The sequence below is a fragment of the Pelodiscus sinensis genome, chromosome 2, assembly GCF_052426305.1.
Source record: "Pelodiscus sinensis isolate ZL-2025 chromosome 2, ASM5242630v1, whole genome shotgun sequence".
Classification (NCBI taxonomy): domain Eukaryota; kingdom Metazoa; phylum Chordata; order Testudines; family Trionychidae; genus Pelodiscus; species Pelodiscus sinensis.
The window spans coordinates 187,649,423-187,676,934 of NC_143053.1; the positions used below are offsets into that span (position 1 = coordinate 187,649,423).

Below are 27,512 nucleotides of genomic sequence, written 5' to 3' on the forward strand. Positions count from 1 at the left end.
AAATGTTTAACCCTCATTTCAACCATTTTAGTAATTCTCCAATGTATGTTAACCAAACTTAAGGTGTCATGTAGTTATATTAAGGGTTTGCATTAGTTTAAATAAATCAATTTTAAGCTAATTTAAACTTGTCCCATTTTTTTACATGACAGCAAGCAGCTAGTTAGAGCCCCGGGCCTAAGAGTTTAGTGCCCAAGCTATGTAAAAACACAAGTCCCATTGAAAGATATGCTGAATAGTTTCCAGGGAGATTTGTGTGCCCACCTCATTCAGGTGCTTTTGAAACTCTCCCCATAGGACAAGAAAGCCGGAAGGTGGGATGGGAAACCGAATCACGGAGTTGACGGAGTTCAGTGTCTCAGCAGTGCCAGGAAGAACATCAGGTCTTCTGATTCCCAATCTAGTGCCCTATGTTCTGGACCACACTGCTCTTTTAATTAGACAGACCCATGTGAGTGAGAGCTTGAGGATGGAGAGCAAGTCAGCAATATTCCCAGAACCAGCGTGAGATGGGAGAGAAAAACTGCACACTGAGCGGCTGCCTTTTGGCCTGCAGCAGCAAGAGAAGTAGTAGGAGATGGGGCTTGTTTTTTCCCCCAACTCTATTTCTAGACATGGCACATTCAGGGCAATTTGGGGATGTGCACAGTGCTACCACCTGTGCTGTATGTGAGGCAAGGACTTCAGCCCTCTGGACTGAAAATGGCAAATACTTAAATCTCTATGTAATGTTTTTTAAAAAGCGACATTATATAACTTGAACCTTAGAAACAGAGGGAATGTTCTAGGCAGTGGGTACATGGCGGGGGAGAGGGGTGTCTTAGAATTTAGAAAACATTGGTATTAATCACCAGGCCTCAGCATGAAGGAACCTTTCTATTCAATTCCACCTTGTCTCACACGGTGATTTTTGCTCCTAACATTGAGGAGAAACTGCAAACTTGTCTGTCAGGAGATTCAATTCTTAAATCCACGTGATGAGGAACTGGGCAAAGGAGAGTGTGCTGAAGATCCCCTCCCCTCTCTGCATATAACACAGCATTTCACAGGGCGTAATGCTTCAGGGAGCCTCTGTTGCAATGTGTCACAAGAACACGCAGCCACCCATTGCTTTTCTTTATTTTTTTATTGAAAGCTTCATCAAAGAAAACAGAAGTTTAAACCTAACATCCACTGATCTACAGAAAGCCCCATGAGTGGGAAAATGGCAGCTATTAGGATTGTGGTACAAATGGAAAACAAAAATAAAAAAAAATCATAGTACAGTTTTTCAAGGGACAGTCTGAGATACCAGCACAATGATGCCCTTATAAATAAGATTAATAACTTAATGACTCACAGAGGTTCTTTGGCCTAAAATATGCACATAGCAAAGTTTGTTTTAAAGAACCTCTGTTGCATTTATGTGAAACATGTTTTCTTGATAGGAGTTCATCTGTTTTTAAAACCACATTGATTTTTCTTAAATGGAAGCTTTTATTTATCTATTTTTAATGGGAATAAATTAAAAAAATTGTATGTGACTTTTGGATACTCCCTGGTTTTACAGGTTTTTCTTTAAAAAGTGGGGGGAGAGGGAGTGATTTACTCATTTCCTGGGATACAGCACCTTTAGTAATAGTTACATTGAAAATCATGTTCTCCTTTCTCCTCACGAGGCTGCATTTTGGAGATCTTCAAAATACGTGACACTAAATTTAACCAGATATAAATATGTCACCCTGGAGACAGTAACCAAATTCAGAAAATATAATTAATACTGAGCAGATTTTTTTAAACAATGGGCCCATCTCTTAGGGGTGTTGGACATATAACAGGATTTGGCCCGACAAGGAAAAATGGCTCTGTGGACCTGTCAAAAACTAACTTTTTGTATTTCCTTACAAACTGCCATTAAAGTGAAAGAAATGCCAATGTTATAGGCATGGAATAAGACCAAGAATAACTGATATAAATAGAGGAGTTTCTCATCATTGGAAAAACAACGTATTTTTGTACAGTTTTGTCATCTTTTTTCTCTATAACAAAGAACACTTTCAAAATGGGGAGATTACTGGTCTCTTCTGCATTTTCTGAGGAATGACACAGAGTCTCACAGGTGCATACAACATTCCAGTCTATTTGGATGATATGACTGAAGCGGAAGACGGGTGCTTCTTCTGAGAGAAAAATAATCCCCTCCCTCACTCACTCACTCACTCCAGGCTTGCTGTCTGAGGATTCCAGAAATCCACTTTTGCTGAGGAATATAAAAAGTCGGCTGATGATTTGAACCTTCTTCTGTTAATGTTTGTGCATGATTGTGTGTTGGCATGTATCAGAAACGAATCACTACTACGGTGGAGAAAAGAAATGCCATCAAACAGAACACATAGGTTCACTGGAGTAGTCACCGTGTTTCTGTTTTCCTTTGTACTTCTACCACACCGTTAGTATTTCCTCAGTTTAGATGAGCTTCCTAGATCTCTAAAATCCCTTGCCCAACTGCACTTCTTTTACGTCAGGACCAATTTCATGTTGAATAAAATTCTGAAAAGAAATGTTGACTGTGTGGGGATCAAATATAACTATCTCCTACTACCACATTTGGTCTCATAACTAAAAGTGGATTGATTCATTACTTTAAGCCCATTATCACTCTTTAGCATGACTCTTACCATAGGTAGAGTTCAGTGAATCTCCTTAAACCTGTTTCACTCATGTCAACCTCAGCATTAAAATGAAGAGGCTGACTGATAAGCACCATCAAACTTAAAATTATGAACCAAGGCAGCTTATTACACATTTAGTATTAATCTCATCCTTCAGTACCATAGACAACATAATATAGATCAAAATACTATGACATATTAAAAATAAACTTTATTACAATGCAGGCTTCCTCAAATTTGCTGAATTTTGGTACACACACACACATACATAAATAATTCCCTTCATCTGATTTTTACTCATGTAAAAATCCATTTTAATGCTTAATCCCATTGCAGAATCCCTCACTTTCCTGATCACCATCTGTCATCTTCCATAGTTGTGCATGCATCCACAGCAGAAGATAATATAACATGATGAAATTGCTCTAAAATACATCTCGTTCTGTATTACATTTGGTTTCTCAACTATCAGATAAAGACAGTCTAAAACCCCTTGGCAAACAGAACCATACAAGTATTTGGCCACTAGAGACATTTCAAGGGTCTGTTTCAGTGTAAGGGAAGACCGGGGGCAACCAAAATTCTACGCCTGACTCTCACAGGGGCTCAGTGCTAACAAAATAAGCAATAGAGCCAGGAAGGAAGAAGGCTCCGTAAGCATTTTAGTTCACTTGGGACAACAAGACTTTTCACTGCCCTGAAATAGGCTCTTAATATGTCACTAGCACCTCCTAATACAATATATTATACTGTTCAGTTCCATCATACCAATCATCTTTCAGACATCTATGTATTCCTAATTTCCCAGCATATTTCTGACACCTCTCATTTTCATTTATTTGAAAAGGAAAAAAATGTCTTCAGTTTGACTATTTACAAGAGTTTGTATGTGATGGAAAGCAGTTCAGCTTATGGATTTTATTTTATTTCCAGACACATGGGTTAGGCACCATTGCCTTAGACTTCTGGAGTAGTTTCTGCAACCTTTCAGGAACACTCCTGATATTTAAGGCTAAATTGGCATGACAAAGATGCTGAATGTACTAATTTAGCACCTAAAAAACAAGCCACTAAGAACCTTGTCAGCCAGAACATAAAGGAAATCAGCTTCAATTTTTTGAAGCAGTTGGGTATCTCTGTTGGGATGATATCCAAAGGGCAGATAGGTGTGCTGTAGTCATCTGTATTATTTTACTTAATCTTTGATTTTTGCAAATAATGATTCCCCTCACAGCATTTTCTGTATTTGGAATATGTTATACCTTACCTGCTGATACATAACAGTTTCTCACTCATGAGCTATTTTTTAAAGTTCCAATTAAACAATATAGGGATCAATAAAATAAAATGATTAATTGGATTTATAGGACTCTGACTTTTCTTCTTTTTTTTAAAACCATATTAAATGTTGAAGCATGGCAAAAAGTTAAAACAATTCTAAAACAGAATGTACTTAATACAGTTTAAAGTGACAGGCCTCCTGATATCTCGCTGCCTGATGGACTAATAAAGTAGGGGGATTGGTTTACTTTATTTGCTCAAAATACTAAAAAAATGTTTCTGAATGTATAAGTAGAGCAGAACTGTTCTGAATAGAAACCGGAAGGTACCTCAGCATATTCATCAGCCACATGGTAGCTACCTTGTAGCCTCATTGTATGATAGTAAATGAGACCTTTTTGTGTGTTGCATTAGGTTTTATACAGATGCAGAACAACAAGTATTTATTTCATATTCAACTTAATGGTGCCTAGGGATCTCTATTTCTATAAAGAGTTCACACACAGGGTGTAAAAAAGAAGAAAATAAAGCTAGTTTGATTTTTCCCATACCTTTTCCAAGGACAAAACTTGACTGTCATCCACAAAAAAGTAAACAGCAATGAGGAAGCATGTGGAAGAGAAAGGAAAAAGCTAGAGGTCTTTTTGTAAGATGGAAACATTATTTTCTCTCCCCCCCACACACACACTTTAGTGTGGGCCTGATTTCAAAAAGTCCTGTAACTGAACTCTATACGGAGTCAACAGGAACTAGGAGCCCATCTGAAAACCAGGACCTGTAGCTATGGCAGCTAACCAGACAAGATGTAATCTCTCTCTTTTACATGTTGCATCTTTAGCAGCCATTTCCTTGGGTAACCCACCTCTTCTCACACCCCACTACATTAAAATATAAGTAACTGGTTTAGAAATTTTAAAAAAAAAACCAACCACGTAATTTAAAAAAATAGTTAAAGGAATCCCAGATATTATTTAGTCAGGGTGGCTAACTCAGGTTGGTCCAATATAAATATGCCTTTTTTGTTTGTAATGGATACCCTGTTTCTAATGTACCACAGTGAATGTGGTGAAGTGTCCCCTTTTTTCTTTGATGGATGAAAGTTTTCAATTGTTTGGTTTAGATTATATGAATATGCTGCTTTTCTTTGATCTTTCTGCCTTCTTACGAAAAAAAAGTCATCTTGTTCTGACTTAGTTCTCCCCTTGTTTGTTTGGAAAAAAACAAGGATTTTAACCAGGATTTCCCTGTGCAATAGTTGTAATTTCTAAAATAGATTTCAACTGACTCAATTTACTTACTATTGTCTTTTGTCTAATCGTACCAATTCGTGATTGTCAGCCAACATATTAAGACAACAGAAATCAGAGGTGAAAAAAATTAATTTTCGACCACCTGCCTTCATAAGCACGCTATCATGAGTAATTTTAAACTTTTTGCTTGCACGGGAAAACTAAAATGAGAACAGACATTAAGTTTGCTTTCTCTGGAATCTACTAGATGACTCAAATGCATTGCTGAAAAACAAACACAGAATCAAGGTGGCTATGCCTGCTGCAAGATGACAAAGACTGAGGTGAGGAAATGAACTTAGTGTAGGATGTTGGAATTCAGAAGGAAGACTGTAGTTTCTGTAGAAATACAAAAGACCAGGCAATGTAAAAGAAAACTCATAAAAATTAAAGCCCATCTGAATAGTTGGTAACACAGATCTCCTCCTACTCGGAAATGATCCAAAACACAGGAGGTACAAATTTCTAGTACCAACTGCTGTGAAATCATCATTATAAGCATATGCAGTAAGTAAAAAACCAGTGGAAGATAGTTTAAACAAACTAGAAAGTAAGAACTGGTCCGGCCATGTAGGTCAAATAAAGATAAAAAAGAAGAAAAAAAAAAAACAACCTCTATGTCTGGACTGTGTTAGGGTGTCACTTCATCTTTGGTATAAAATAGGCCATCCATAGGCTGCATTTGATCACAACTAGGAAAGACTACAGAAATTGTCAACAATTTCTTCTATCTATTGCTTTTTTGCACTTTTTTGACCATAAGCTCCTATCTACTTAAGTTTTTTTAAATGCTCTTAAGCTAGGTTTTTGCAATGTGACAAGCAAAGCAGACTAAAAACTTCTTAAAGCTCATAAAAAAGACTGCAGATAAAAAGCACTAATGCTTTTGCTAGCGATCACGCTTTGTAAATAAAAAAAATCTGCATTCTGCAAGAAAAAAACCCCTGCATTCTTTATAATGCAGTCATTTTTTTCTCAATTTAATAACTTTACTGTAAAATGCTTTAGCCTTCTAGAATTTTTTCTTTCAACACTTAAGACAAAGTTCATAAAAGTTCCAGCATTTTTCCAATCCTTACAGTTGCCACAGTTCCTTTATCAACAAGTTTTCTCCAAAAGAAGAAAAGCATTTTCTTTTTAAACTGTACAGTTTTTTGTTGTTCACCTCCAAAAATCTCAGTCTGTTAAACTTCTGCACCAGCTGAAACCAGTGTGAGAAAGTTTCAATACATTTTCGGTTTTTCTAACAAGACATTGACAGCTTGCCTTGAGAGCCTCTGACGTCCTTAAAATTAAGGCAATTAAGATTCAAGATAAACCTTACCTAAACATTTCTTTAAAAAAAAATCCAAAACCACACTAGATTTAAAACAAGAAGAAAAAAAAATTAAGAGAAAAAAGTAGCTTAATTTTTGAGGAAGACAATTAGTTTTCTCGTCAGCTTGCTCCCTCTTGACAGCCTCAATTTAAAAAAAAATCTAGTTACAGCTACAGGTAAATTCTGAATTCAAATGTTCATCCAGATGAAATGTCAACCCAGTGTCTTTCCTCTGGGTCTTTTCTTTAATTAAAAAAATATAGCAAAAAATAAAACTGTCAGACTACATGACGGAACCATTTGCACAGCACATAAAAACACAGTTGTGTTTTCGTTGGGAAAGTAGAAAATTAAAAAAAAAAGCATTCATTTGACGCCTGTGCAAACTGGAAGCCAACTTCTTGTTCAATGAAGTTTCTCCATTCAAGGCAAAGATTTGAGACCGACATTCTTCAGTCCTGTTTATTGTCTGTGAAAACAATTGAATTAAAGTGGTCATTAAGTCAAAACAACTTTGAAATAGGCTGCTGTCCTTTTCTTCCACCCAAATCCCTTTAAAAAGTATCCAAGCCAAACTAACTTTGCAGCTGTTTAAATATGAGGCAGCCACTAAGTTGAAAATAGTGAAGCCAAAAGCTGAGAAATCCTATAGTAGGGGCATTCCTACTCAGTGCAAAAGGATTTTTACTCTTATTTATGCTATGGTTTATGCACAGCCCAGCACATTAAAATGAAGCTATATGTATTTACCTAATGTTAAAGCTTAATAAAGTAGAAGGGAAAACTCTCTTTGTATTAAGTGGCACTATTTATTTTGGACACTAGTTGTCAACTCAAAGGGGCAGGGCCCAACAGGATTATGGATTCGCTTGAAGATAGAGTCGATTACGGATAGTTGCTTATATTAATATCACTACGTGACTACTATTACAGGCTTAATAATGCCAGATGGTTACACAGCTATTGTAAAGTAATACGCTAATAAACACAGGCAGGGCAATGCATAAAAGAGTAACAGGAACTTGGAAATGCTTACGCCCCTTCAGTCTGTGGGGAGTCCCGTTCCGGGTACCTCGCTCCTGGCTGCAGTGGACGTGGCTCCAGCTAGGGGGATCCAGGGTACTGTTCCAGGTTTAGGTCCCTGGTGATACTCACAGAGGGGCAGGACTGGCAGTGTTCTTATACTTTAGCTGTTTACTGAGTGTGCACATACTGGCCCAATGCCACTCTCAACGTTCCCACAGGGCTGAGAACCGAGGTCATGTTATTTATCCCGTACTCGGCTCTCAGCTAGCAAGCATAGGGAGCTGCAGCTCATGAAGGCCGTCTGCTAAAGAACACCTGGTATTTTTGCCTAGAGGAATATAAATTTAACCTCTGCAGGACTACGTATGGCTTTTTATCTGACACTAGTATTAAAATGAAGGCTAATATTACAACAGAAGGAAAAATTCAACTTACAAACAAAAAAACATTTTCTGACAGCAAGAATAACTGGACAGGGGAACAGTTTGCCTAATGAGCCAGTTATGGGTGATTCAGTAGAAATATTCATGCTGTTAATAAATATATAGAAAATTTAGAAAGCACATGTACAGTCTTCCCAATTTAACACAGAGGGCATGGACTAGATGGCCAATATCACAGCTCCATTGAACCAAAATAACTCAGTAATATTTTGGAAGGGAGATATACCTAAAGTTGAAGAACTCCAAGCCAACTAAAATGTATGACCTCAGAACCAAAATTTTTGCTACTCTCCTCAGCATTCTCAGTTAACTCATAATTGGTGTTAGGAGTAAGCCCTTGAGTAAAGGGAATCCATTGTAAAGGAGGGTTATGTTTGTCTTTGTATGCCTGTTTGCGTTGTGGATGTCTGGTCATTCTTTTTCTTTGAGAATTTCTTGTGTTCAGTTTTAATGCTGCTTTTCAGCTGTTCAGATTTTTCTTCCTCTATTTATAGCCATTCAGGTTGGCCTGCCCAGCTTCTGTGATTTTACTGCCAATCTGAGGGCAATACAGTACACTTCCGATAATCCAGGACCTTTAGGACCCAGGGGGTGCTGGATTATCAAATATGCCAGACTATTGGAAGGGGGTGCTATGAAGGGCCTGGGGTGGAGTGGGGGGGATGTGCCCCTCGGCGCTGCAGGATCAACCCGATAGCACCCCAGCTGCTCTGCCCCAGACTTCCCCAAGTCAGCCGCTGCTGAAACTGACCAGCGGCTGACTCCAGGAAGCCCAAGGCAGAGCAGCTGGAGTGCTCTGCCCCGGGCTTCCCGGAGTCAGCTGCTGGTCAGTTTCAGCAGCGGCTGACTTGGGGAAGTCTGGGGCAGAGCAGCTGGGGTGCTGCCAGGTTGGTCCCACAGCAAAGAGGGGCGGCGCTAGGGGACCAACCTGGCAGCACCCCAGCTGCTCTGCCCCAGATTGTCAGTTTCAGTAGCGGCTGAATCGAGGGCAGAGCAGGTACAATTGTCCAGCTGCCCGGAGCACTTCCGGGTTCCAGATGGTGTTGGACCATCAGGAGTGCCGGACCATTGGATGCCGGATCACTGGAGTTTTACCGTATTTGGATTGCCAACATAGCTCCCATTAGTTTCTGAGAGTTACTCTGGGTTCTACTGGAAAGTTTCTTGTGGAATCATAGAATCCCAGAACTGGAAAGGACCTCGAGAAATCATCAAGTCCAGTCCCCTGCCCTCTTGGCAGGACCAAGCATGGTCTATATCATCCTTGATAGATGTGTGTCTAACCTGCTCTTAAACATCTCCAATGATGGAGATTCCACAACCTCCACAGGGAATTTATTCCAGTGTTTAACCACCCTAACAGGTAGGAAGTTTTTCCCAATGTCCAACCTAACCCTCCCTTGCTGCAGTTTAAGCCCATTGCTTCTTGAACTAGAATCTAAAATCTGTACTAAAAAAGACTGTTTCTCCCATTACGCATTCTTTAATTTGGTACTGGATTTATCCTTGCAGAATCCTGGAAATCTTTGTTTCCTACTTAAAGCCTCAGAGCTGCTGTCCAGCAAACAGATCTTTGGTCACAGGCAAGAGGGTGGATTCATGAGACAAAATAGTTTGATGTAACTTAACTTTAAAGATTTCACTTTTGTATATGTAAATGTAGAAGATGATTTGCAAGAGAAGAGATACCCATGGTCTAAAATGACTGAGGTATCTTACTAATGAAGTGGAGTATTTTGCTCAGAGCCAAAAGTTAGAGAGTCAAATTAATCTGTGGTATAATTTGCTCACATTACTGGATTTATGCAGAGGCATATTTTGACCCAGTGTTATCACCCTTAAATTTGAATACACTAGGATGAAACCCCTATAAAAACAGTTTAAGAGGGTAAGTGAAATAATTTCTTTCGAGGCCAAGAAAGAGAAAATCCCTCCACCCCAATTTTCTAGTTCTCTCATATATACAAGGCTAGTACAAAATCTTTATTACACTCAATTCAATTTTAAAATACTCTGATCCATTCATTGTTTGTTATTTTCAGGTTAGTTCACAAAAAGATAAATATAATTAAAGAAGTGTTTATAACCTCTTTCCCATGAGTTTCAAGAAAACTTTTGTAGGTTCTGCATGTTCCCTTGCCTATCAATGATTAAAATCAGCATCTAATCAGGTTAATTACTTCCACTATGGCACAATGGAAATTATTGTCTTATACTGAGCATCATTTTCATTATTATTAAGTGTGCTTTTAAAGTGAAACAAAATCAGTGTGATCTTTTATGCATGGTGCTTTGGAAAAATATGTTAACCTTTTTTTAAAAAAAAAACCCTAGAAATTGCATACACTTTTTCTGTATCAGTCACCTCCCAAGTCCTGGCACTGAAACGACAATTTGTAAATACAGAAACAGCTGGCATGTTTCAGCAAAAACCAAACTAACAAAAAGGAACATCCAGATAGCCTGTAATGTACCTGCCTACGTGACTGAAAAAGAAATTAATATTAATATTAATATTAATATTAATATTAATGTTTACTCTGTTTTTTGCATGAATCACCTCAGTCTTCTGAGTAATAATTCTGGATCAGCAAATATAAGATTTGTTTTCTTTCAGGAACATAGGGAGAATTTTTTTAGGTATCCTTGGCTCAGTCATTAAGTGAGTTGAAAATAAGGTCACACCTTTAACGTATGGGCTGCGTCTAGACTGGCAAGTTTTTCCGCAAAAGCAATTGCTTTTGCGGAAAAACTTGCCAGCTGTCTACACTGGCCGCTTGAATTACCACAAGAACACTGACGATCTCATGTAAGATTGTCAGTGTTCTTGCGGAAATACTATGCTGCTCCCGTTTGGGCAAAAGCCCTCTTGCGCAAATGCTTTATTGCGCGGTATTGTTTTGCGCAAAAAAGCCCTGATGGCGAAAATGGCGATCGGGGCTTTCTTGCGCAAAACTGCGTCTAGATTGGCATGGATGCTTTTCCGCAAAAAGTGCTTTTGTGGAAAAGCATCCATGCCAATCTAGACGCTCTTTTCCGCAAATGCTTTTAACAGAAAAACGTTTCTGTTAAAAGCATTTGCGGAAAATCATGCCAGTCTAGACGTAGCCATGGTGTTATTCTTTGGGAGCAAATGCAGTGAGCAGAGGTCTGAGATAAGATGAAACAGTCCCTCTTAGCTTTTCTTGAGTTTCCTTTCCTGCAGCTCTGCTCTCTCAAATATGCATATCCACTCAATGCCACTTACACTGCTTGACAATTACAGTCACATCCTGAGAAAAACTAACTACCAGATGTGGAACTTACTGCTCCATTTACATCGCTTCAGAGTTTGACCAAAAGTTGTATCCCTTTAACACTCTTAAAGACCTCTTTTGGATTTTGCTGTGCTGTGCTGACTGCTGAGCATAAAACCAGAGCAACTCCACTGAATTAAACAGCTACTCTGAATTTATACTATCCCAATAGAGAGCAGAACTTAGTTCCAAACACAATATCATATATGGCCTACTGATGGCTAATCATAGTATTACTTACTTAGACTGTTGGTAAGAATATGCAGGTGCATGTTCACTGGATGTTTCCACTGTCATCTGTTGCTGTTGACCAGTGGCTTCCTGTGATGAAGATGCTACAGTCTGCGGAGAAGTGTCAGGAACGACGCCCTAAGGAAGCAAATTAGAACACAAAGGCCTTACTGATATTAAATCACATCAGTGAATTGCATGAAGGTATTCAGCACCATCTCACCACTTCTTTATTTCTGTGTATCGGTACCATAGATTTGCATTGTCGTGAGTGTCCGGGATAGCAGAAACCACATGCTGACAAGGCAGAAGTGCTATCAATTTACAAGGGAGATTTGCCTGGCAATAAGAAACAGCCTCAGTTCACAGACTGCCTGTGGCACTTTGCTCTAACATGCAGTGGCAAAAAATATCCATGCATTATGGGGAAGATCCCAGACCTGCTAAAGTTACAATGTTGCCATTGACTTCAGTGGAACCAGAGATTTCACCCTATATATGTTACATATGCATGATTGATCTGGTTTTTGACACACACCGATTTGACATTGACTTCTGTTTTGTACTGATGTGAGAGCAGAAGCAAGTCCCATGGGATTTTGCAGTATACTGTGCTGTAACACCAGCGGTCCAGACACTGGAGCACGCGCTTTGAACAGTAGTGTATTTGAATTGCTGTAATGTTTTTATGTAGAGTGTTTTTGCTTTTAAAACAAATTTCAGACAAACAAGAGCTTTTACCTAGTAGAATGTTACATATATGCTTCAAAGCCTCATTAGTGCAAGTATGTATTCCGCATTATATGCATTTGACTTGAAAATTTGCAATAACAATTATTTAACTGACAATTTTGTTTGTCCTATTCTGTAATGTTTTAGTCTATTGGCTTGAGAAAGTAGCTATATTCTGTTTCCATTACTCCTGTGCATCAGCTACATCAATGAGACCAGCAGCGCTCTTCTGTGAATAGAATTTGTTAGTCGACTGAATTCTGTGGAGCCAGAAGAGGGAGCACAAAGCACTCAATTTTGTTATCATCTGAGTCTTATATGAACAAAGGGTGTTTCATTTTAAACCTCTATGACAAAGTGGGCAATTTCTTTCTCAAAGGTTCTTAAGAGTCCACTGCCTGCCATGCTGGCCAATACTGGCTCATTGTTTCCTTGTACTCTCCTATCTATCTGCGTCCATCTGTTGTCTCTTGCCTTCGATTTACATTGTAAATTCTCTGGGGGCAAGGGACATCTTTTTGTTGTGTTCGTATAGCGCCTAGCACAAAGGCAGTCATGTGCCCATGACTAAGTTCTGTGGTAGTATAATAAAATAATAACAACAACAATAGCCAGATTAGAGCAAATTGCATGGTAGGTCTTCTATTTTATTCATTTAGTAATTAATGAAGGCTATTCAAAGGTAGGCATTGTGATATATTTACAGCAAAATCAGATTAAGGGTGAAAATGATGCGATGGAAATTTATATAAGACCAGCTGAGTATGAAAAAAACCTCAGTTGTGGCTTTTCTTACCATGTGGTAGATCATTTGGGATTCAGAGAATTTGCAGCCATGGAGACTAGTAAAACCATGGTGGACCACTTGACTGAAGATGGAGAAGTGTCAAAACAATTGCTCAAAGAGCATCTCAACTGGCCAACTCATGGAGCACTAATAGCATTAACTCCAGAGGAGAGACAGCTGAAGACCAAAGCACTGAGATAATAGCACTCCTCACATTATCACAAAGTAGGGGAGAAGAGGTTAAAAATAGAGAGAATAATACACATTTCAGAGTAGTAGCATCTTTATTTCCAAAACCTCCCTCTCGTTGTGTCAGATGCCCTTATGATGATGCATAGAAGAAGAGGTTGGGCTGGAGTGCTCCCAGCAGCTTGTGCTCCGCAATTTGAGTAAATATTTACTCATTAGAATGTCATCAGCATGACTCAACCCCAAGGACGGAGAGAGTGAATCCTTCCTCAAGGATGAAAAAGCACTCAGTCAGTGCAGCATCCTCCACGTCTGTATGTACAAGAGGAAGGTTTCCATTGCTCAATCATTTTTTCTGGTTGCTGTATGTTTTCAGCAATTACCTACGTTCACTAAGGACTGCATCAACCCCTTTTGCAATCTTCCCTTCTGGAATCTCTGTGGGTTCGTGGTTTGATGGTTGGTTTTGTTTACCAGCATTTTCCCATCTCCCACCCAAATACATGAAAAAATCAAGAATGGTTTATTCCATTTCCTATGCTCAGCAAAACAAATGCAAAAAACGAAGAGCAGTTGCAGATCTTAAAAAAAGAAAAACAAAAGAAAAGAAATTTGAAGTGTAATCCCAAGTTTAAGAGCAGTGTAAGAAGTGGTTTGGTAAAGCAACATTAGACCCTTCTTGATATTCAATAAGTTCAATGACACATAGATTTGTGATTTGTCACCCCTTCACCCTATATGTATGAATGGAGGTGAACTTACTTCGATAGGGACAGCTGTTGCAGGCACAGGAGTGTACTGGGGAATGTAGGTCCCTTGCATAGGTGCAGCAGCAGTCATATACTAGAATAAGTCAAAGGCACATCAATATTAGAAATAGAAAATCACAATTCAACCTTAGAAGACTGTATTAGAAACGTTACATAGATTTTGTTACAGTATAGAATGCGTTTGTGTATATGTTCTGTATGCCACACCATTTTTTTGCTACTAATTTTACTTAATGATTGGAATTGGCAATTAAAATCACATGTCCTCAGCTGCTTAGTGATGGCGCATATGACTGAAAGTAAGATCAAGAGATCATAGTATACAGTGCTGATGGATTTAGATTTTATTATTTCATCATATTTTTTTAACTGGAAAGTGCCCAATTTCTATCCATGAATACAATACAAGGGAGACATGATAACATCACACACATGGTGATTATGCAGACAAGTTTAAAGAAGTTCTTGGAATCCACATTTTTAAATGGTACCTACAAGAAAACATCTAAAACTTAGGGCTAAAATTAACATATTTATTCCACAGAACTCTTCAACCCCAAATGTGGGAACAATCATGTCTGTGGGAATATGAAAATCAGGAAGGAACAGATATCTGAGTATTTCTGCATTTTGTACTTAAGGGCACAAACATAGTTTTCTTCTACATATGAATTATTTTTAATATTCTGGGAAGCCTTTTTAAATACCATGAAACACTGCTAAATCGTTATTGTTTCAACATATAGTACAAGATAGTACTAGTTTCTTCTAAGATATTCTCTCTCCCAAGTACTACAGGAAACCAGTCCTTAATGATAAGTAGATGTGAAATTCACCATTGGTCTGCATGACTCTTCAAACACAGTATTGATTAAGCAGTGCTTAGCTGCTGAATACAAAAGATTGTTTAAATTCCTAACTTCTGCATGAAATACTCAAAAACTGTCAGATCTAGACATTGTTCTTACTCAGTCCTATCTATGTACTCTGACAGAAGAACAACATGTGTGTCTGAATTGTCTGGACGGCATCTCCAACATGTTATCGTCAAAGATGCACTGGAGATATGAACTGTCCAGGTTGTATTTGACGAATTTTAAAATGACTTAAATATAGCTTGGACTTTCTGGCTGAGTTTGAAGGTGCATGCAGCTTTTCTTGCTTATTTTGAAATACATGTTTCAAGCTCTCTCTCAGCTTACCTTTAAATGAATTGTCTTGTTTGAAATGTCCATAGCAAAACTGCATTATGAGACTGCAAAGAGGAGCATAACAGATGCACTTCTTGAAAAGTATTTGGGGTACAGAAAAGGAATATAAAAGCATACTGAGGGAAAAATTATGCAGTCCTTGTTTAGGTAAAAGACCCACTCACTTCAACGGGAGCTTTGCCTCTATAAAATAGTGAGTATGGAGTGCAGGATACAGGCTAACATTAGTGGTACCACATTATATAATGGTGTTGTTGAAAGTCGTTGCACCTTCCTTGAATCTGGCTATAAAGAGGCAGGAGTGTCACTCAGGCATACACAGCCTGCCTCCTGTCACAATGTCCTTATGATTTTTTGTTTGTTTGTTTCTCTTCAAAAAGAGAATTGCTGCAGACTGAGGCATTCAGCGTTTCCTTGGTCATTGTCAATCAAACAATGACTATTAAGCTGAATATCCTTGTTGCACTGAAGCATATATTCTGGGCCCCCCATTACAGAAAGGATGTGGACACATTGATTGGAGAGAGTCCAGCAGAGGACAACAAAAATGATTAGGGGACTGGAACACATGATCTACCATGAAAGGCTGAGGGATTTTGGCTTGTGTAGTCTGCAGAAGAGAAGAGGGAGGGGGGATTTGAAAGCAGCCTTTAACTAACTGAAAGGAGGTTCCAAAGAGGATGGAGAGAGGCTGTTCTCAGTAGTGATGGATGGCAGAACAAGGAGTAATGGTCTCTTGTTGTAGTAGGAGAGGTCAAGATCAGATATTAGGAAAAGCTATTTTACTAGGAGAATGGTGAAGCACTGGAATGGGTTACCTAAGGAGGCAGTAAAATCTCCATCCCTAGAGATTAAGTCCGGGTTTGACAAAGTCCTGGATGGGATGATTTAGTTGGGGTTGTCCTGCTTTGGGCAGGGGGTTAGAGTCAATGACTTCCTGAGGTCTCTTCCAACCCTATGATTCTTTGATATAGCATGGATATTCTCTGGTCATGAGTTTTAGTCACTGAGGAGAATATTATAAGAGCGTGAACCTGCTCTGTTTCTTTCTCATTCGTTCTGCTTTGTAACACTGCTGTTATCTGGCACTATATCAATCTATAGCAGTCTTCTAAATTAACTGTTAGCTTTTACTTGAAGTACTCATTCTCATAGTGCTACAAAGCCTGTTTCAATTCGCACTGACTTTTGTTTCTCTCAAGCAAATTATTTTTAAATTAAAAACAGCTCTATGAAAAAAGAGAAGAAAGGCTGTTCTAGGCAATGTTGTTGTTTTTTTTAAGTTCTTCCTGGAACCCAGCAGAAAATCAGCATGTGTGTTCTGAATCATTAGATGTGATTGTCCCTATCCACATCTTAGTTTGCCCACACACACATAGCTAAATGAAGTCTTAGGGAACATTACAACATTATTAAACCACCTTTAACATCAGGCCACTTTATTTGTTTCAATAACCTTCAGCAGGGAGTTCCAGAGGACAACTATGGAGTTATGCATGAAATGATGTTTACGTTCATTAGTTCTAAATGTACAGCCCTTTGGGATACAAGCAACGTAGGAGACTATTTCCAGATCTGCTGCTGACACATTGAGTGACCTTTGGCAAGTCCCTTTGTCTCAATATTTGATTTTCTCCTTCTGAAAAAGGGTCATAATACTTACTTTTATTGTAAACTGCCTTAAGCTCAATAGAAAAACAAAGTGATCCAACATTTACTGCTGATTTAACTGGCAGAAAATTTAGCCTCATAAGTGTTAAGTGCCAATCTCGCAAACAGATGCATCAATGTATGTTAGGGTGTGTCTGCACAGCAGAGGTAATGTGCTGTCTGGGGGTGCAATTTCTAAATTGCACTAATGTGTTGCTCATTAATTGGCCCATGTAGATCCTACTGGTTTACACTAGTGTGCTTTAACACAGTGCTGTTTTAAACAGTACTACACTGAAGCACAGTAGGGAACATTTAGTGTGCACCAGCAGGGTTTACAGGGACCAAATAATGAGTAACACATTCATAATGAGTAATCAAATATTGATACATTCACCAAGAACAATAGAAATACACTGACTCCTGTCCCCTCCTGATGTGTATCTTTGGTCATCTTGGGGGCCAATGGAAAGTTCCACCACTGACTGAGCTGAATGCCTTATCACAGGCTTAAATGTCTTAATATCCTCATAGAGTCTATCAGGTTCTATCCCCATGCTTAATTGACAGTAAACCTGGCTGGGTGTCTTCATACCTTAATGGATCTTGTGGTCATTGGACGGTTTGCTGTGCCAGTTGTCTGTGCAGAACTGGGACAGCACACAGGAAGAACACACACATGCAGCCAAACATCTGATCACACCTGATGATCCAGCATCAGTGGGTTCCAGAGGCCAGAGCTATACCAGAGTCACAGGACCTCAGTGTGGCTGGTTTCCCATGATTCCCTAGAAATGAATGTAATTTGGGATTGGGCACTGGTGGAGGGGAAACTTCTGCTAGGAGATCTGCCCAGAGATTTCCTCTACTTTAAACCACTCTTCACATATTTTACTGCAGGGAGTGGGATGAGAGATACATACACACACATTTGCTCAGCTTACAAGTGAACAGATGCCTTAACCAAAATGAAAATTAAGTTTCATTGCTGCCAAAATAGAAACAGGATCTAAAAATCAAATCATGCTTCTTTTTCTCACTTGTTATCATCAGAAATGGAAGTTCTGTAGCTGAAATGTAGTTAGCCATTTTGCTGAAGATGAACAAGTCAGAATAAACTATTGTTCACTTTCCCACAACTGAGTTGGCTTTTTGACAGCAAAATGAATAGTGATTCTAAGACATAGGGAACAGTAAAATAGGATCTGTTTGGCATAATCATTTTTCTGACTGTAGCTAATGACTGACAATTTCTACCAAGAAAAAGAAATGGTGTTGGCAGTGCTAATTCTTCTCATTTACCTTTAAACTGTTATTGTTTTCACATACTGTCCCTAGAGTTTGCAATATTCTAGTGCAATGCACACCTCATGATGTCTGACTGTCTAATATCAAGCCTTGTTTATTATGGACACCAATTAAGCTTTAATTGATTCATTTCACACTTTCTTCTAGCGTTTTATTTCTGTCTGAGGACACAAACTATAGAGAACAAAGTCACAACAGTCTAAGTAAATGTAAAGAAATATGTAACTTTTAAACCACCCAGTTTTACACACTTTTGAGACTGTGATCTATTGGTTTGTTTGAAATGTTTGCAGTCAGGGTGCTTCTGATTTTAAGATAATATAATGCAAAGAGAAGAAGCCCCAGGGATATAAAAAATTAACTCTCTTGACCACAATAAATCTCAGGATGTGCTATATAATGAATGCTGAACAGGGATAAAAATGGCATAAAATCCCAATCAAATTTCCCTGGTTCGGACATCACAACATCAAAGGAATCTGGAAAACACCAATTAATAGGTTTAATTATATGCTAGATATAGACTGTAAGTTTTATTCTCACTGAGTAGTATTCACTCATATGAGTAGACTTACAATGGTTAATAGGCCTGCACACGTGAAGATGAATTGTAGGATGAAGCCTTTAAAAGTGTGAAAAACCCTTTCTTAGTTCTTTCATAGCTGTGGGTCTTTTTTAACAATTATTTAAGGATCAGAAAGTACTGTGAATCCCGTGAAAATCTTACAGCAACAATTTACATGCTTACCACAATACTCAGATTCTTTTGAGCTGAACTCAGAAACAAATGGAGGAAGCTATTCTCATTTCGGCAAGCACTTGCTTGAGAACACTCCTGCTGAAGTACATTTAAATGGGACCACTCATATGAATAAATGCTAACCAGTATGACTCATGTGAGCAAGAGTTTCACATCTCATACTTAGTGAATATCTGTGCTGGGATGAAATCCACATCTTGTGTGTGCTGGAGCACACTGATAATAGTTAGCATTTTAGGATCCACAGAATTAATGCCAGCTCTTGCTTACGGTCCAAGAAGTCTAGACACTGCATCACCAATAGAGCTACGTGAAAACATTTGTATCACTGGAGAAACTGATGGAAGTCATGCCGTTGCTGGATACATTTTAACCATAAATTTCTCCCTCTGGGGAAAACCACCTTCTCACCCTAGAATCTCGCCCCCGCCCATGGAGGAAAAACTACAGATACCCTGAGTTCTGTGGAACTTTAACAAAACACAGAACTGAATAAAACTCTTTCAGTTTGGGGCATTTGCCCCTGGGTCCTACTTTCTCATTCAGGAGTTCCCAGTTCCCTGATGGATTAGATTATTGTCTCACTGCATTCTTCCAGTTAGATTCTGGCAAGATGGAGTTGTAGTTCAATGGAATACAGCTCCCAGCAACCATAGTTTCTGATTTAACACAAAGAGGTTTGGATTTTTTTAAATGTTGGGGCTCAAATCTATATAATTCCCTATTAAAATTGTGATTTCTGCATCTATTTCAGTATTTTTCTCCATAGCTATCATAGTGGTCTTAAATACAATATGATTTTGTGACATAAAATTATCACAGCACAGACAAGAACAGCATCCTTCATTCAATAGAGCCCAGTCACTAGGCTGTGTCTTCATTGTTTAAGAAAAAAAGTAGCCATATTTAGAAGATTTCAGCTCCCTTCCCTGCTGCCTGTTAAGACCAGAAAATTTACAAACACCAACTACCACTTCCCTTTCAACCTTCCTGTTGAGAGAGTACCTAATTCTCTGAGCAAGTTAGATGAAGATAGAGGAATACTGCAACAACTCTACTTCCAAACTAATCTCCTTTTCTCTTCATGAGCTCTATGTGTCCTTCACAAATCTTTACTTTTGGAAAAGAGTGCAATGAAAAGATGTCAGAAAAATAGTGCTGATGAGCTAAGACACCCCTTATATAATACATCTTTTTAATTTTCCAAGATCAGGCCTGCTACTACAGCAGAATGAACAGGACTTTTCAGATAAAGGATATATTTAATCCAGATGAAAGTGAATTCAGCCAGATTGCTACTCATAACTATGAACTGCATATTCACTTATATATGAAGCACAACATTTGTGAAAACTGCAGTAAATGTAAATGACACTCCAAGAATGCATCAAGAAACACAGAAGTCACACAAAAAAATGGAAACACCCATTCTAGCCAATGTAAGGAATTGAAAGGATGGAATAAAAGAAGATTTTACCTTGAAAGTTTAAAATCATTTTCAGAGAGTATATCAATTAACATGCACAGATACATATACACTGAGAGAAAAAATGCACCCAGTAAAATCCATCAGTGTCGTGGAAAAGTATCTTGTTTCTTTATAACAAAACAAGACATTTCATAGGAATAATTCATATTTATGAAGTCATCATTCATATTATACTTAGGAACCTCAATAAAACTATAGAAGATTTCTTTATGGTTCCAACTCTGAAACTATTGGCTTACATTTTCAATGTATTTATTCTGATGTTCCCTTGCACATCCCATCTGTGACACACTGTCCAGGGTGGGTAGAGCACTTAGGTGATTGTGTAGAGAAAGAGACTGACTGAGTCTCCATTGCTGTGATGCACATGTGAACAGTTTGAAAACTGCTTTTTGCATACATCACATTGTCTGAGGAGTTTAATGGATCGATTTTCAAACATACAAGTATGGTCTGTAGCAATGTCTACATGGGACATTTCTGCATGGCTGAAGATTCACACCTTAGCTGAAATATAGTAACTTTGGGAATGTCTACACTACAGAGGAAGATGGAAGCTGTCGCTGTCAATCTTCCAGGGTTTGAATTTGCGGTCTAGTTAAGACAGCTAATTCAAAGTGAGAGAGGCACTCTGGTTCCTGCGACTTCCCTTACAAGGAGTAAGGGAAGTCGCAGGAGAAGTGTTCTTCCTTCGACTTCCTGCAGCATAGAGAGCATCAAAAGCCGAGTTAAGCGTCTTTGACTTCAGCAACGCAATTAATGTAGCTTAAGTTGTGTATCTTAATTCGACTTTGTCCTGTAGTGTATACATAGGTTTAGTGTGTAGACAAGGCCCAAGACACATTTGATTTGCTCAGTGAGGGCCAGTTATCATGGAACTTCTGTCATCCCTCAGATTTTTGCTTCAGACCTGGTACACTGAAGAGAGTGAAGAAATGATTCATCTGAATTGCCTCCAACATATTTTGTGACAAAAGAAACCTCTCTCAATTCCCATTTCAGGATATTTTCATATAATCATTTCTATACATTTCTATATAACTAAAAATGTTTATATTAATCCCTGAAGGTTACGAGCAGGTGGAGGCCAAGACTATTAAAATATTTCAAAGGTAAGTGTTCGTTAAAAATGCCTCACAAGAAATAACCCAAACCTGAGTTTTTTGAGATGGCAGATATGAATTCTCTGCTTATTTCTGTAGCATGTTACTGTTCTTTCTAGACAAAGAGCAGGGTGCCTTCTAGATGCTAACACTTCATGAAAGTGTCTTACAGAGGCTATCTCCAAGAATCTAGTCTTCAAAAATGTAAACCATTATAACTCCAATAAGTGAATTTTCAAGTAGTTTGGAGGACTCTGTTGTTAAGACAATGTGAAAGAAACATTCAGAGTTGTCACATAACGACTACTCCAGAATCATATACCTTTCCATTTTTCTTTTAACAACATCCTTGAGTATGGACAGTTCGAGGGTTTAACACTGATACAGATGTTGAAATGCAATTAAAAGCTGATAACTAGACTCAGAAAAGGAAAGGCAGAAAAAGATCATACAAGTGCTAGTATTTATAATTTAATTGAAGCATACACAGATGAAAGATATGATGCAGTGAACCACTGGCACATACCACTAAGAACTTGGGGATGCCATACAGGAGTTGAAAAATCAGTGTTGCTCAGCCATTTGTCCCTATAAGATTCCTAGAATTCATATACTTCTGTAAGTTGCAATAAAGAATTTTTATTTTATTTTTTAAAGCAGTTTTAAGGCTTTTTGCTGGATCATCTCATAAAGAAGAGCCTTATAAAGGAACCTTGTATTTCTAATATTTTAGTCAGATCCATTATATTAATATATGATCACAGAGAGAGGGTAAAGGTACCTTCAATGAAAAATGAATCTGACATTAAATTTTAAAAGTATTATATTTTTAGCATATTACAACACAAAATATTCTTTTTCACAGAAACAGAAATAAGTTCAGCTAACATCCTTCATAAATTTACATGATCATCAGTTTGAGTGTTGCGTAGGGGCAGGAGAGGACATTTTTGAGTTTTTTTCTCTGTACTTCAAAATCCTGCAGTCCACAGTCAGTACAACTAAGGGAAAATGCAGACCAAAAGCAATAGTGGTTCTCCCAAAATGAGGACTGATTAAAAGCCTACAGCAGTGGTCTCCAACCTTTTTACACCCACGATCACTTTTTAAATGACAGACCAAGCCAAGATCTACCGCCCCGCCCCTTCCTTGAAGCCCCGCCCCCTCTATTCTCCTCCTCTCCATCACTTGCTATCCCCAATCCTTATACTGCTGATTATTTTTTTTTAATTCTTCTGTAGGAAGAGGTTTTTCCAACATTTGGCCTGTCTACACTGGACCAAATTTCAGAAAAAAAACCCTTCTTTTGGAAGCCGCCTTTTTCCTTGTGGAAAGAGGAATATAGGGGTGACCAAAAGAGCCTGTTTGCTCTTCCACTAAAAAAGCGGAAGAACAAACGCAACCCTGGATGCAGAAGAGTTTTTCTGGGATATCTCCAGAATCCTGAAAAACTCCTGCAGTCTAGCTGGACCCTTGCTGTGTTGAGACAGGATGTGTAGGCTCTGGGGTGGGAATGAGGGATTTGGGTGTGGGAAGGGGTGAGAGGTGCAAGCTCTAGGAGTAAATCTGGATGCAGGAGGAGGTGGAGAAGAGGGCACTGGCTCGGGGAGGGAGCTCCAGGCTGGGCAGTGCTGGGATACTAAGCAAGCCACAGGCTTGCGGATGTGAAGGTGCAGGAATTTGGGTTGGGGTATGTGAGGGGCTGAGGGCAGGAGGTTCCAGTGTTTGATAGGCTCAGATCTAGGGTCTGGGGAAGGGGGAATGCAGGAGTGGTTGTGGCCAGATGGGGGCATGGCCCCAATTGGGGGTTTGTTGGCCAGGCTTCATTTTTAAATAGAATACTATGTTAAACACAAAAAGTTTCTGCATTGTCTTTATTTATGAGAATGGCAGGGAACCTGCCTTGAGTCAGGGGTCACTGACCCATAGAAAAGTCATTTGGGAGCAGGGGCACAGTACTGGGGAGGGGTGCTAGTGGGTTCTGGAGCAGGGAACAGGGTGCCAGTGGGGGCAGGGGAGAGGTGGCAGGGTGCCAGGACAGGTTTCTGCATCAGGGGACAGGGTGCTGGGGGGGACAGGTTTCTGCAGAGGGGAGCAGGGGGACAGGTTTCTGTAGTAGGAGACAGGGTGCCAGAAGGAACTGGTTTCTGCAGGGGTGGGCAGGTTTCTGCAGCAGGGTCGGGGGGGCAAGGAAGAGGGGGCTAGGAGGGCGGGGGACAAGTTTAGGGCAGAGGAGAGGGAACAAGGTTGGGGGCAGGGAGTTCCCTACACCAGCCATGGAGGGAAGCCTCCGACCCATGCTCCCTCTGGATTTACCGCAGGGCAGCCGGGCTGGAGCGAAGAAAAGCGGCTGCCCGGCCAGCTGGCCATGGTGCTCAGCCAGGGTGCCACCAAGCTCCACGTGGGCAGGCGCAGAGGGGAAGTCGCCCAACAGCTGGAGCGCGGTTCAGCCTCCTCTGGGCTGAATACCACAGCCAGCAGGCCAGGCAGCTTCTCCTCTGAGCCAGCCCACGTGGAGTGTGGTGCACCCTGGCTGAGAGCTAATGCCAGTTGGCTGGGCAGCTGCTTCTCTTCCCTCCAGCCCGGCTGCCTGCGCTCAGCCCAGGGAGGCTGCACCTAGCTCCAGCAGTGAAAGCCACAATCAGCTTGCTGGGGTGTTGCAGCCCTCCCGACCTCCCAGCTCCCACCATTCCTCGCAGCTACTCACCTGTGCTGTTGCTCAGTGAGTAGCTGCTCCTCAAATGAGGAAATCTAATGTAAATGTACTGCGCAGGCACGCAGTTGAGAGAGGGCTCAAGAGCTACTCTTAGAGCCCGTGAGATCTACCGGTAGCTCATGATCTACTGGTTGGTGATCACGGGCCTACAGGGTGCTATTTATCCACTGTGAAGGGATAAATGGCATGGTACCCTTCTCTCACACATGGTACCCTTCTCTCACACTAGCGGACATTTAAGAATGGTGGCGCCCGGCTTTATGCAAATGAAGCCCGGGAAATTCAAATCCCGGGCTTCATTTGCAACTCCTGTTGCCTACATTAACCACCCTAGTTCGAACTAGGGTGGTAGTGTAGACATACCCTTGTTGACTCCAGTATGCCACAAGAATGAGAAGTGTAAGGGAAGTTGGTGGGAGATTTTCTCCCATAGATCCCCCATAGTGGAGACCCTGCAGTAACTCGGCCTAAGGTACATTAACTTGCCTTGAGACTGAGTGTGACAGGACACTGAGGCTCTCACAGATGGCTTCTGGATCTAATTCATCCCGTTACTGAAGTGTGTCTATGCTATGGCAATTTTACAAAGAAATGGAAATGCTGTTTTTCAGGGTTCCCATTAAATGGATTTAAATGTATTGTCAGTTTGTAAGCCTGCTGTATTATATCACCAGGTATTCAGTGCTGAAACAGAGGGTTACAGGATCGAGCCTCTGCCTTTTTTAGTACCAGTGACAAAACATCAGACACTTCACAAATTAAATAGCTCTTACTTTTCCCCCTGAACTGCGGGAGAAGGGGAAGATTCAAGAAACTGAAACAATCAAATAATATGCCAAAGAAAAGAGAATGAAACAAACAGACAATTATTATTTCAACGGTTTGGATTATCTGTCTTGTGCCATAAGCCTTTCTCTTTTATCATATTATCATTGTGCTCCATTTCCCTGCCCAGATTTACACTGCAATTTTACAAGGATTCTTCTACTGTGTCCACCTCATTTTGAGCACTGCATGTCCTGTGTATTATATGCTAATCAGGCAAGCAGCTCCTGCTTTCTGTGCATTGTGGTGAGATGTCTCATTCTGCCAGGAAAATGTGATAAGCAGCTAGTACTGATGAAACGTGAGAGGAGTGATCTTTCATGCTGACTTTAGTGCTGAATGCCTCTTAATACTGGTAGGCTAAGGCCTAGAGAACAAGAACATTTTTTAAAAAAAGCAAGCAACCTTTCTCCATAATGCTTTATTTAATATAGCTTTATGGGTGTGCTTAGTACTTATTTCCCCAGGAATTATATTAACAATGATTGAAAGGGCCAGTGAAACAGATGTGCTTTGGTGTTCCAAGCAGCATTCCAAGGCTGCTCCCTGTGTGGTAGAGCTCCAAAGGAAACAGATCCGGCACATATACATTCAAATGATAGATAATCACAAATCTGTACCAATTCATGCCTAAACTCCCTGTGTTGTTCTGGATAACACAAATATCAATGGTAGGCATTTTAATGTAAAGCAACACCTAACAAAGTCAGGGCTGAGTGGAAAGGAATTCAATTCAGAAGAAAAAAATTAATCAGTCTTCTCTCCACATTCAAAGACCAGTGTATTGTTTGTAAATAATTTTTGAGGGGGGAAAAAGTGAAAAAGCACAAGAAAAGCAGCTCTCAGGTAAATGTTTGAAAGAAGAGTAGGCAACAAGGGTGCTCTTCTTGCAGTTTTATTCAGGCTGCCAGTTTTTGAGGAAAATTAGAAAAAAAAACCGGATGAAGGAAGTTGAAAAGCAGAAAATCAACAAAGTAACAATGGGGAAGAAATTAACACACTTACAAACACCCATATTTCATCCTTATGACCTCTCCACGCAGCACTTAAGGGGTACAAGCTAAATGGTTGACAGACAGATGCAATAAGTTATGGCTCAAAATGTCTGCTTGCCAGACAGAAAGGGTGACATTTTTTGCTGAAAATCCTTTAAGGTACACTGACTCCATGTCTGCTGGCACACTGCCATTTTTCTATAAGCTCTTATTACAATGGTGTATTTCTAATGGATTGGGTATGGTGCTTTTCCATTTTGCTAATGAGAAAAGCTAAAGGCCATTACTTGTTCTGATTAAGATCCCTGAGGGAAGGAATGTGATGTGTATATTACCAGGGCATACAAAGGGAAGTATGTGGCATTGGTAATCAATCAGACGAGAGGTAGACAAAAAAATACTGAAATTTTATCCTGTGTCTACAGAGGAATAATGTATGGAAAGACAGAAAGTGTCTGTAAAAGGTGACTTAGGAGAATCAGTTATAATGATATTAGTATGATCAATGACTATGGCTACTATCTGGGAAAAATGTAATTACCAAAATGAAAACTTTCAAATGGCAAGCACTGATCAAGGGCAGTAGTATTGTCGTATTTCTAAGAGTACTGTCAACTCTCATTCAAACAAAGTATTACAGTGACTCCTACCAGAATTACAAAAGTCAAATGGAAAAACTTTAAAAAAAATGAATAGCCTTGCAGCACCTTAGAGACTAACAAAACATGTAGATGGTTTCATGAGCTTTCGTGGGCACAACCCACTTCTTCAGATGAATGAGATGAATAGTCAAACAGTTCATCTGTGTTTCCACTGCTTGGAATGGAGCAGGATAAAAAAAGGGGGTTCTGAAAATTTGCTCTAAAATAAAAACATAGCTAAATCTCAGCACAATGGTGAGTTAAAATGTAACAAGGAGGTTTTTTTAAGTGAGAAAAATGATGAATGGTTTTATGGATTCTTTTTTCCAGTTCTGAACACTCATAAATGGTTTCAACTGAAGTAAAATAGGATTTTGTAGATGACCGATCTGTTAATTTTAAAGGAGATTCAATCAAAAATGTACCATAAGGAGTACTCCTCTAGAGGTAGATAGACTGGATGGTATAATAAAGTCAATTCTATCTGTGGAATTTACAGCTTTACCAATGTGTAGCATCTTTTACAAATTATAAATGGTTGAAATATTGAAATATTGAAGCTTGCAGACCTAAAGGACTTTCCATTTCAAGCCTGAAGATATTGTAGGATATATGTCTCAAGTCATAAGTGAAGTCAATGAAGTCAAAGGTGCACATTCTAAGGTAGGACGAGATCCTTTAAGCACATATCCACAATAAACTGTAGTCATAGTACACATGCAATTTATACTACACTAATTGCAATTAATACCATAAATAGTTGCTAAGTGTCAAATATAGCGTCATCCCTATGGAAGCCAA

The 27,512-nt window shown here is 39.4% G+C and overlaps 1 protein-coding gene across 8 annotated transcripts in view; it reads right to left on the reverse strand.

Moving 5' to 3' along the window:
• Nucleotides 1-1,107: 1,107 nt before the first annotated feature.
• The window catches only part of RBMS3 (RNA binding motif single stranded interacting protein 3), a 989,419-nt gene continuing 963,014 nt past the window's right edge, over nt 1,108-27,512 (reverse strand). For 5 of the 8 annotated variants that reach the window (XM_075921983.2, XM_075921984.2, XM_075921980.2 and 2 more), the window contains 3 exons: nt 14,006-14,086; nt 11,546-11,673; nt 1,108-7,008 (listed from right to left, as the gene is read on the reverse strand). In XM_075921983.2, coding sequence (XP_075778098.1) covers nt 7,002-7,008; nt 11,546-11,673; nt 14,006-14,086 — 216 coding nt within the window. In that variant the 3' untranslated portion in view covers nt 1,108-7,001. Of the gene's footprint in view, nt 7,009-11,541; nt 11,674-14,005; nt 14,087-27,512 lie in introns of those variants that run through there. The other 3 variants (XM_075921981.2, XM_075921988.2, XM_075921987.2) reach the window with 1 other exon arrangement.